The following is an 11,286-nucleotide window of genomic DNA, read 5'->3' on the forward strand; positions in this document are numbered from 1 at the left end:
CGATCTTGAAAACCCAGCCCCTGAGAAGCCACAGTGTCCTCAGCAACTTTAGAATCCTGCTGCTCTAATCTCTGACTTTGCAGCCTTCCTATCGGCTGGTGGCGAGGCTCTGCCTAGAGGCAGAGTCTGGGGCTGGGTGCTGGCCCACACCTCTGGACCTCAGGGACCTGGGATCTCACCATCCCTTGCTGAAAGAGGCAGGAGGGTGATCCAGGCTGGCCCCGTGAGAGAAACCCTGGGGTGGACCCATGCCCGGAGTGCTCAGGCCCACGTGGCCAGGATCTGGGTGCTTCCCAAGGTCCGGTCACAAACCATGCGAACTGGGAGCTGGGAGACTTGCTTCTCACTCCTACCATGCCGCTGATTTGCTGTGGGACCCAGGAAAGTCACTGGTCCTCTTCAAGCCTCAGTTTCCCGTTCCATAATGGGAGTAGGGCGTACGGAGCCCCAAGAGGCTGTGGGAACCCTCGCCTTCTCCCAGACTCCAGCTCCTCAGGCCTGGACATTGGGGTGACAGAAGCCCTCACCTGGTAAACGGCCACACTGGTGGGTTCCTGGGGGGCTGGAAGGCTCCTTGCTGACCCCTGGGCCACCGACCTCAGGCTTCCGCCATCCACCGCACTCCTTGATTCGCTCAGGCTGTCCATGTTCAGCCTCTGCAGGGAGCAGGCATGGTCAAAGGCCTGGGCCAGGCTTCCATCAGCGGCTTGCCCAGCCAGCCCGTGGCCTGCCCCACCTACCCGTCTGCTCGGGGGCCGATGGATGAAGGTGAGCTCCTGGGCTGTCAGCAGGATCCGGTGGGGGCCCCGCACCAGCTGCAGCTGTTGGATGCCCAATCTGGAGGCCAGAGAAAGTGCAGGGCAGATGGATGGTACACATGTCACTCCCAACTTGATCCAGCCCCTTGGACCTGTGCTGCCCCGGAGCCCTCTCCCCAGCAGTCCCAGCTGGGCTGGGAGGGCACCGCTGAGCGCTTTCTCCTAAAGAGGCCCTCAGCCCCAGCTCAGGGTTTGCCTCCTGGCCTAGTATGTCTGCTAGTCCCTAGTTCACAAGTTCACAAATTGCCTAGAGGCTTTCTGGGGTGATCAGAGCCTAGGGTGAGGGCAGGGGGTGGAGCCCTAGCCCTCCTAGATGTGGCTAAGGCTCAGGGAGCACAGAGAACTTCAGACCCAGGAAGAATTGTCTTTAACGCTGAAGGGCCCAGGGAGTCATCCTGGTCAAGCCCTCATTGTTCATATTCATAGCCTGAAGCTCAGCAAGGGACAGTCCTGGGGGAGGTCCCAGGCTTCTTCCCCAGCTTTCAAATGGACATTTCGGGAGGCACCCCAGCCTCGACAGGGCCCTGACCAAGGTTCTAGGACAGACAGGAGTTCTGGGTGGTCCTGAGGTCCTAGGAGGATAGGAAAGTTTCCTGCGGATGGCCAGAACTGTGCCTAAGGAAGAGACACCTTGGGGGTGGGGGGGGACACCAAGGGGTGGAATGAGGCTCCAGGGTAGACAGAGTCTTACCTGATGAGGCATGTGAGGGCCCCGCCGGCCAGGACCAGGAGACAGGCCAGGGCAAAAGCCAGGAGGCTGCCAGGGGGCTGGGCATCTGTTGGGGGAGCAGGGCTCATGTGAGTCCTAACAGTAACAACAGCAAAAGGAGAGCGGCCCCTTTCCCCCAGCTCCTGCGCCTCCCCCTTGACCTTCCTCTGGGAAAGGGAAACACAAACCCCTCCCCAAGCCCTCCCCAGGGATGAGGTTCAGAATGGCCTCCAAGTGGGAATATCCTATCTGTGGGCTGGTCATCACACACAAATACTGATTCCTAGTGTTTTCTGTCTGGGTTCTTGGGCTCCCTGTACCCAGGTCCCCATGGACCCTGCTCAGATCCCATTATAGTCCTGATCATACTATGGTCTCTTGTCTCCTGGCATATTAGGTCCCTTCCCATTAGACAGAGTAGCTGGATAGGAGGACCTGTGTCTTATCTCACTGTCCCTGGCACTCAACACAGGGCCTGAATGGGGCTGCATAAAAATTTTGTACCCCTCTCAATTGCTGTCTTACTTCTTACATTCCCCCTGGGATGGGCCACTCACTACCTCTTTTGGCAGCCGGTTTCATTGTCCTTCACTCTGACTGTTAGGAGAGCCCTCTTGAGGCTGAATCCAAATCTTCAGCACTCATGTCAGGAGTTGGATATAAAGAGGCTGCTAAGGATCACTGGGCAAGTTTGGAAGGGCTACCTTGGGCAACCCTGGCATCAGCTTAGGCTGGCAAGGAGGCTAAATGCCCAGCGCCATTCTGGAGAAAGGACGTTGGCCTCTGCTGCCACAGGAAGGGGGCCATCCCTTCCTCCTTCCTTGCCTCCTCCCTTCCTTCACTCATTGGAGGATGAGCACTGCTGTCTGCCCCCTGCAGAGCTCCCCAATCTGAGTTAAGTCCGACATAAATAATAGCAGCAAATAGCTTGCAAGCCGATTACACTATTGTATTGCATTCAGCACCTATGCTGAGACTATCCTGTAGCTCAGTTCGGTTATTCTGCACAATGACTTCCGGAAGCAGGGATGGTCATGATCACAACTTAGTAGGAGAGAAAACAGAGAGAAGGAATGGTCTGTGAGTAGCAGAGCCCAGGTTCAAAGCCAGGCAGTTTTGCTCTGGCATCTGGCCTCCTAACCACAGCTCCATCCTGACTCCCTCCCAGGCTCCCAGGGGCTGAGCTCTGAGTCTGAATCTGGAGGCAATGAGGGAGCAGGCATAGAGCCTGCAGCCGAAAAGCGTTCCAGGCCTAGGGGGCGGCAAGTGCCAAGTTTCTGAAGCAGGAGCAGAGGCGTGTGATCAAGGGAGGGCAGGGCAGAGGAGGAGGAAGGCAGGCCAAGGAGCTGAGGGGGCCAGGGTGCTCTGAAGTCCAAGGCCAGGATTCCAACGACGTGACTCCGGGTAAGGCCAAGTTCCGCAGGTTCTGCTGGGGGCATGCCAGATCTGATCACGTTTCCAAAGGATCCTCCAGCCTGCCGGGTTGTACGAGGACAAGGGGGGAAGCAGGGTAGCAACCCAATGAGAGATGATGAGGGCCTGGGCTGGGCAGGGCCAGGGAGGGATGAACCGCTCTGCTTCTGGGCAAATTCTAAAGATGGAGACCCTAGGGTTTGCTGACCGATCAGATGTGGCATGTGAGGTTAGAGGTTCCTGCGGCTCTGGGAGGTTGGGGGGCCGTGACCTGCAATGGGGAAGATGATGGGAGGCAGGTTGGGGGCCAGATCAGAAGTTTAGGTTCAGAATACACCAAGTCTGAGATGCCGACTAGACCTCCAGGTAGCATCTTACTGGACAAGTCCAGTAGGAGGTGGGACAGATACGGAGTTTGGGAGTCAACAGGGCTGTAGACGTCAATCTGGAGGCCACAAGAATGGGTGAGATGCCAGGGGAGTGAGCGCAGAGGGAACACAGAAAGGCTCAAAATACCAGTCCCACAGGTGTTGGTGGTAACAGGCTAGCTCTGCAGAAGAACAGAAAAGGTGACCAAGAAGGAGCACGAGCAGGGGAACCTGAAGAGCGATGGAGCAGCGGGGAGGAGGGAGAGGGGCTGACACTCCCTGGCCCAGCAAGGCACAGACTGACAACTAGCCCTGGGTCTTGGCCCTGCAGAAACCGTTGGTAGCCTCAGTATCACTGCTCCTGTTACAAGAGGGGTGGAGACAGTCAGTGGAGAGGATTCAAGAGAAGAGGGGAAGTGACATTTAGTCCACTTAGCATGGGCGCCATTTCAAGGAATCTTATTGCCAAAGAGAGTCAAGGAATGCAGCAGAGCCTGAAAGCAGGGGTGAATGAATGAATGGCTCTCTAAGGTTAACATTTCAAGACAGACAATCAGAGAAAACAAAGAACATGGCACGTCCTCTTGCCAACAAGACTCCTGAGACTCAGGCGGTGGAGAAGTCAGCAGTGGACAGGACGAGTCCAGCCAGTCCTAGGGTTCCTAGATGCCCCCTGGGGGAGTAGTTTTCACTGAGGATCTGCGACCACGTAGCCCCTCCCCACCTCCTCGAAGCACAAGCCCTGCTCCTAGGCTCTGCCTTGCCCGTCGTGCAAGGACAAACAGTGGAGGGTGCTAGGTCTTTGTTCCTATTTCTACACAAGACATGGAGAACAAGAGAGGGTGTGCAACTTGCCCAAGTTCACATAGCTAGTCAGCAGCAGCACTGCACACACTTGCCCCAAAGACCCTGCATCTGGTCTCTCCATCCATGATGCCCGATTAATTGTATTGGAGATGATCATGACAATCCAGGGCTAGAGTGTGAGCTGTCGTTTTTGGATTCCTGGGAGAAGACCCATCCCTTGGCTGGTGCTGCTGCTCAGGCCCCCACCATTACCCACTCAGAGCCCTGGCTCAGAGCACCTGCCCTTCCCCTGCCCCCTTTATCAGGGAGCTTCATCATGGTTGCTGGCCATGGGCAGGAGTCTTCTCTGCCGTCGCACCCTCGATTCTCGGCACTGAGCATAGGACACAGTGGATGCTGAATAAATGTTGGTGGATTGATTGGTTAAATGAATTAATTGAAACCTGTTAGATGGTGAAGTCTGTGAGCCAGGGCTGATGGAGCCCAGAGGAGAGAGATACCCCTTCATCAGTCCCTGGCTTCCCTGCTCACACTCTGATCACACTGTGCTGTGTCCTTTTCAGCTGTCTCCATCTCTGCCACCAGACAGAAGCCCCTGGAAAGCAGGCCCTGGAGCTGGTCTTCAAGCACATCAGCTCTACGAGGACAGGGACATCACTTCGTTCACTCCTCTATCCCTGGGGCTGGGCACAGTGCCTGACATGTGGGAGGTCCTCCAGCAGCATTTGTGGAAGAGGAGGGGCAAAGAAGCAATTGGATGAAGGCAGCTTCATGAGCTACCTGCTAGTCTGGGGGATGAATGACACCAGTCCTCCCCAGCGTGGGACACACACCCTTTGAACATAAAGGTGCTTGCGGGGATCACGGAGGAGAGGCCCCAGCCCTGACAGATAAGACAGATGAGATTTAACCTGGCAAGGTGGCGAGCACTCCAGGAAGGAAAAAATGCATTGAATGGATGGACAGATGGATGGATGGGTGGATGGACAGACGGATGGATGGATGGTTGGATGGATGGAGGGATGGGTGGATGGGTGATGAATTACCTCTCACACATAGCGTATCGGGGTCAAACCAGCAGCTGGAGTCACGTGCTGGAGGGGCCCCTCCTGGAAAGTGTATGGCCCTGTCCAGGGGCTGCACTCGCCATGTGCCTGTGTCCAGAATGTGGGTGGGGACCAGCTGGCTTCCCTGACCATCTGTGTCCAAAATGACATACTGAGCCAGTCTTCTGCCCTTCTCATCTGTCCGGATCCTCTGGCTAAAGCCAGCCACGTTCAGAGCCCCTGTATGGTCCCCCAGGTGGGCCCCAGAGAGCCCGGCCCCATGGCTCTGAGAGCGGTTCAGGGCATGGATCAGCAGGACAACCGCGTCATAGATGGTTCCAAAGAGAGGGGACACCTGTGGAAGAGAAGGTCCCTCAACCACATAACCCCATGACACCGACTCCCAGACATCTCTGAGCCCTGGCAGCCACAATCTTGTGGATTGTCACCCCCACTCTGCCCCCCACACAGCCTTCTCTGTGGTCCCACTGGGACCTCAGTTCCGCTCAGCCGTATGACAGTCTCCACGGCCACCACCAACTCTGACATCTCACGGGCACCTCCAATCTGCCTAGTACGTCCAAAACGGAACTCCTGTTCTTCAAGGTTTCTGTCTGGTTCTGCGACACAAACATTCTTCCCACAATCTGGGAAATGGAACGACCACCTGCCTGCTGTCTCAAGTCTAGGTCTGATTCCCGACTCCTCTCTTTCTCTCTTCCGGTTCGTCACTGAATCTTTTCGGTTCTATTTCAGAACGTATTCCCAGCCCAACTGACTCCTCACCTGCTCTGCTCTTGCCATCTGGGTCCAAGCCCCCTCACCCTCACCTGGCCAACACGGGAGCCTCCTAAAGGCCTCCTTGCTTCATCTGGGTCTCTTCAGGCCACTCAGGCAACCAAAGCAATTTTTTGTGAAAAACCATAAATCAAGGGGCACCTGGGTGGGGCAGTCGTTGGGCAGCCGACTCTTGGTTTCAGCTCCGGTCCTGATCTCGGGGTCATGGGATCAAGCCCTGGGTTGGGCTGTGTGCTCAGCACAGAGCCTGCCCAGATTCTCTCTCCCCCTGCCCCTCCTGCTTTTGCTCTCTCTCTCTCTCTCTCACTCTCACTCTCTCTCTCACAAACAAATCTTAAAAAAAAAAAAAAGGGCATAAAATGCCCCACCTGGCCAGGCCCCAAGCTCATCTCAGACTCCTGTTCCCATGTGACATGACAGTCCAGCCTCTCCATGCCCTCTGCCTGTTCCTCTAGCCTCCAAAGCTCATTCTGCCCCTGGGCCTTTACACCTGACACTTCCCCCTCCTGGGTGCTCCTGACCCAGATCTGTACCCTGGCTGCCTCCTTCCCATTCAGGACTCCGATCAAGGGCTAACTCCTCAAGGTGTGCTCCCCTGCTTGTCCTAACTCCTGTTACCCTCTTCTCCATCTCAGCCACTCTCTGTCACTTTATCCTGTTTTTTTTTTCTTGGCGACATTATCACGATTTGAGTTCGGTTGTATGGTTGCTTGGCTGTTATCTGTCTTGCCCTAATGGAAGCTCCCTGGAGGCCAGGTCTGCCTTATCCATCGCTGTGTCCCTGACGCCTGGCCCAGGGGCAGAGCAGAGGGACCCCATTCACAACTGTCAGATGAATGGCTCCTGCTAAGGCTCTCCATCAGCCTCTACAATCCTGTCACCACCTCCAGACCCTGCTGTCTTCTTGTCACCAAGAAACAGACATCGCAAGGGGGACTCAAGCAGCTGAGTCCTTATACGCCAAAGCCGAGACAGCACCCACGCCCCAGCTCCGCTGGCCCCCCTCAGATTCACAGCAGTGACTCCAGAAAACATTCCCATTCTCCCACCCCCGGCATCTCGCCTGCTGATCTGCACAACGTGCTAGGCGATGCGAGGAAGAAGAGGGAGAATGTCTGTGAGAGGAAGAGCAGCTGGGCCAGAAAGGAAAACTGCAGGCGCTGAGCTGGAGATAGAAAAACAGAAGCAAAAAGTCACCGGAGAGACAGAATTGAGGAAGCAGGCCAAGAGAGACTAACAGACGCCCACACACAAGCAAGCACGCGCGCGCACACGCACAGACACACACAGACGACAGAGAGAGAAAACTGGAGATGGCGCGAGGGCACCTAGGGACTAGGCAGGGACACTTTGTCCAGTGAGGCACAGGTCACGTGGGGCTGGTGGGGCAGGCGGCTGGCTGACCAAGACCAGGAAGGCCTAGAGTGCGTGAAGAGTGCACGTAACCCGCCTGCGGCCCCGCACTCTGGGCCGTGTGAGGGCCTGGACAGACCCACCTGCTCTGGTTCCAAGTGTGTGGCCGCCTCTCCACTGGCCATGGCAGCTTCAGAGGTCTTATCCGTGGGGCCAGACTCCAGGCTGATGGTGAGCACGGCGTCATAGACCTCCCGCAGGGGCCCGCTGTTGCCGAGGGCCAGGTAGGAGTGGTTGCGGTAGGGCAAGGCGAACAACATGGTATCGTAGGGCAGGAAGACCAGCCTCCCATCTGCCAGGCCCCGGGCCCACGCTCGGCTCAGCAGGGCGGTCTGCTCCAGGCCCCCCAGGAGGGCGGAGTGCATACACAGCACCACAACTGGAGGCAGGGGGTGGGAGGGGGTAGTGACAGGCTTGCCTCTGCAGGCCTTCCCCGCAGCCCAGGGTCTGTGGCCCTGGAGAGCTGCTCTGAGCAATCAGGTCTGATCCCTACTGTGAGCACATTCCTCTTTGCCTTCACGAAGGAGATAGGCCCTTGATGACACGGCAGCCAGGTTTGTCCCCAGGCCCCCAGGGCAGAAGGGAGCCCTTGCCCAAGGCAAGTGTCTCACACATCTACCCAAGGTAGTGGTCCCCTGTATCTTTTCTCTCTTCTCCACTTGGGTCCCTGACCAGGGCTACAACCTCAGCCAACAAAGGACCACCCACACAGGTTCCTGCAGCAATCCTTTTTCTCTAGAAAATCCATGAAAACAGAGGCACTTAGGAAGGCTGGGGGTCTCCCTGCTGGCGCCTGAGGCCCTCTGGTCATGTGGAAGTCAGAGCCTAGAGTCCTGGGCTCTGGTGAGCCCCTGGGTGGCCACACTGTGTGGGCCATGGGCCACAAGCCACCTGCTCCCTGCCCCAGCAGAGTGGGGAGGACGATCAGAGACTCACTCAGTAGGCCCAGGAAGAAATAGAACCAGGGATTCCTTTGCCCCATCTCTTTGGCCCTGTGTTTACTCTGGCTTCACACAAAAAAAACCCTTCATGTGATAAGTTCGGGGTGCTGTTCTGCAGTTGGCCACAGGGGAAAGCTGATACCCACAACCTGGGAGGAAGCATGCACTGGGTTGGAGGGGGTTTAGTAGCCTCATGTGGCTGATGAGGACACCATAGCACAGAGAGGTTTAGTGAGTTGCCTGAGGTCACACAGCTGGTAAGATGTGGGACCAGGAGTGAGATTCTGGCAATCTGACCCCAAAGAATGTGCCCTGAACCCCTCTGCCTCCCGGCTTCTGAAAGCCGGCAATTTGGTTGGAACTCAAAACTCGGCAACAAGGGTGGAGAAGGAGTCTAATGACGTGGCCCCCACCGCTGCCACTGTGTTCAGGCCACGCACAATGGAGCTGTCCATTCTCCTAGTCCCATCGTCACGTTACTCCATTCCCTTGCACTGGAACACCTTCCTCCTCATTGCTGCCTTCACTCAACTTCCTCTCAGGCCCAGCCCTGGTGTCACCTCCTCTGGGAAGCCCTCCCCAGCCCCAAACAAAGCACCTCCTACCAGACCATAGCTCCTCACTGCTGGGGCCTGGGTGCTCTCTCCCCACCACTGCCCCCCCCCCGCCCCCCAAGCCCAGCCAGGCTCTGGGCCAGGGCAGCGCTCGGTGACTCTTGGCTGAATGACGTATTTTCAGAGCACTCAGCCCCAAGCAGCTGCTGCTCATGACGCCGTGAGGCTGTAATGATTCCCATTTCACCCACTGGAAAACTGGGGCTCAGAGAAGTGAGGTCCTGCTCCTAACAGACAGTGGGCACCCCGGGGCCAGATCTTGCTGTCCACCTGGAGTGAACTCTCAGAGCGGCCACACGAGCTGGTGGGCTGCCCATCCTCCCCCCTCAGGCGTGGGCTGCAGTTCCCTCAGGTGGGGGGCGGCAGTCACGAGTCTCTGAGAAACAACACTTTCCCCTGCTGCCTACAAAACATTCTCATATTGCCACCTTTGTGCCATTCTCATTTCTCTCTTGTACTCAGTTCCGCTCTTCTCTCTTTCTGTTCCCTTCTTTCTTTCTTTTTTTGTACTGCTCGTCTTGATTCGCTAGTTTCCTGACCCCCCAATGGGCCACAAGCCACAGTTTGAAATAACCCCAATCTAGATTAACTTTGAAGTCCCTTCAGTTTTCCAGGTGCCGCCTCTGCCCCACAGTCTACGCACCATGCCTCTCCTTACCTGACTACTTCCTGAAACACAGGCATCTGTCACCTCCCCCAAGAAGCCTCAGACCCCCAGGGCCCAGCCCCAAATCTCCTCTGATTTTCCAAGCCTCTGTTCCCTCAGATGGTCTTGAACTCTCTGTCATAATCCCCGGCTTATATACCTGTCTCTCCATCACATAGTCATGTCCGGAGCTCCCTTGTCTGTCCTGTGCCCCTACATGACCCAGCACTCAGCACAACAGGGGCTTGAGAAAGGCAAGAAGTGACTGCCTCAGTCGGGGAAGCATGTGCCTCGTGATCTCAGGGCTCTAAGTTCAAGCCCCACTTTGGGTGTAGAGGTCACTTAACAATAAAATCTTAAAAAAAAAAAAAAGTGATTCTGACTCTAGCTGCCTCCCTGGCTCAAGTACTGCTACGCTCTCATTTCCTTCAGGGTACTAGGCAGGAAGCAAGGAAGCTTTGGGCTCTCATTCCACAACTAACGCTTGAATCATAGCTCAAAATCCAATGGCACGGCTTGCCAACTGTGTGACTCAGACAAGTTACACACCTTCTCTGAGCTGCAAAGTGCAGAGCTCAATAGGACTCACTCACAGGGCTGCTGGGAGATTAAATGCAGGGCTGCCATCCAGGGCTCAGGCCAGTGTCTTCACAGCCACAGGAAGTCCGGCTGCTCACAGGAGGAAGGCACCCAGGTACACTTACTTTTCAGGCTGTCCACGCTGCAGAGCTGCTCCAGGACCTCCGTGGCCCCCTGCTCCCCGGGTCCTAGAGAAGTCACCAGCCCCACAGGCAGCCCATGTGTCCTGAGAGTCATGGCCACCTGCCGGGCTGTGGCCACCCAGATGTCCTGGTGGGAGGACACGATGGCCACGCGTGCCCAGCCGAAGTGTCTCATGATGGACAACAGCACGTGGGCCGCCGAAGGCAAGGTGGGCACTAGCTCTCCTCCTCCTTCTGGAGCTCCACACGCCCAAGAGAAGAGGGTCTTGCCCCAGCCTTGGGCCAGCAGAGCGGCTGCTTGGCAGTAACCAGGATTGACGGGACCCACAAAAGCAGCTATGGTGTTCTTGTGGGCCAGGAACGTGGCCAGGGCATGAGGGGTGTCACAGCCTGTGGGAAGGACTACGGAAACCAGCCTCGAGCCCAGCACCAGTGAGGAGTCCTGGCTGGCTTGGTCCACAGCCAGCTGGGCAGCCACACTGGGGAGGGCTTGGGCAAAGATGGGGTCACAGTCCCAGGGGCCCAGCACTCCTAAGGTGAAGGTCCCTGCCCCCAGGGCCAGATCGGGGAGGGAGCCAGCCCACAGGAGGGCACCCCAAAGCACCACAGAGAGAAGAGGAAGGGAAAAGGCTGTCCTTGGATGATGGACAGTGGCCCCCCACGGGCCCTGGGAGGGCAGGCACATCTTCCCATGTAGCCACGCCCAGCACCAACCTTCAGGGTACATGCCCCCCCGTGAGTCCTGCGAAAGGGGGACAAGAATAAAGTTTGCTTTCTGGCACTTTCTGCCATTACTGCCTGCATGATTTTGAAGCAGACAGCACCTCTCCCCAGAACCTCGGCCTCCTCATTGATAAAAGGAGGGATTTGGACCCATGATGTCTGAAGACTGCCCCCCCTTTAGGGGCCTTACATCCTCCCCAAGACTGCCTCACAGCCTGGTGATGCCCGAGTATGGTCCCGGGCTGAAGCTTGGTCCCTCAGTAGGGGG

General features: G+C 56.8%; 1 protein-coding gene across 1 annotated transcript in view; it reads right to left on the reverse strand.

Moving 5' to 3' along the window:
* The window catches only part of LOC308350902 (guanylate cyclase D-like), a gene marked incomplete at both ends in the record, with an annotated part of 35,411 nt that extends 24,431 nt beyond the window's left edge, over nt 1–10,980 (reverse strand). Inside the window, 7 exons of the mRNA XM_080816359.1 lie at nt 528–656; nt 741–837; nt 1,510–1,594; nt 3,319–3,385; nt 5,169–5,516; nt 7,456–7,751; nt 10,278–10,980. Coding sequence (XP_080672485.1) covers nt 528–656; nt 741–837; nt 1,510–1,594; nt 3,319–3,385; nt 5,169–5,516; nt 7,456–7,751; nt 10,278–10,980 — 1,725 coding nt within the window. The remainder of the gene's footprint in view (nt 1–527; nt 657–740; nt 838–1,509; nt 1,595–3,318; nt 3,386–5,168; nt 5,517–7,455; nt 7,752–10,277) is intronic.
* Between the last annotated feature and the right edge of the window lie 306 nt (nt 10,981–11,286).

Source organism: Martes martes, assembly GCF_963455335.1.
Source record: "Martes martes genome assembly, chromosome: 10".
Classification (NCBI taxonomy): domain Eukaryota; kingdom Metazoa; phylum Chordata; class Mammalia; order Carnivora; family Mustelidae; genus Martes; species Martes martes.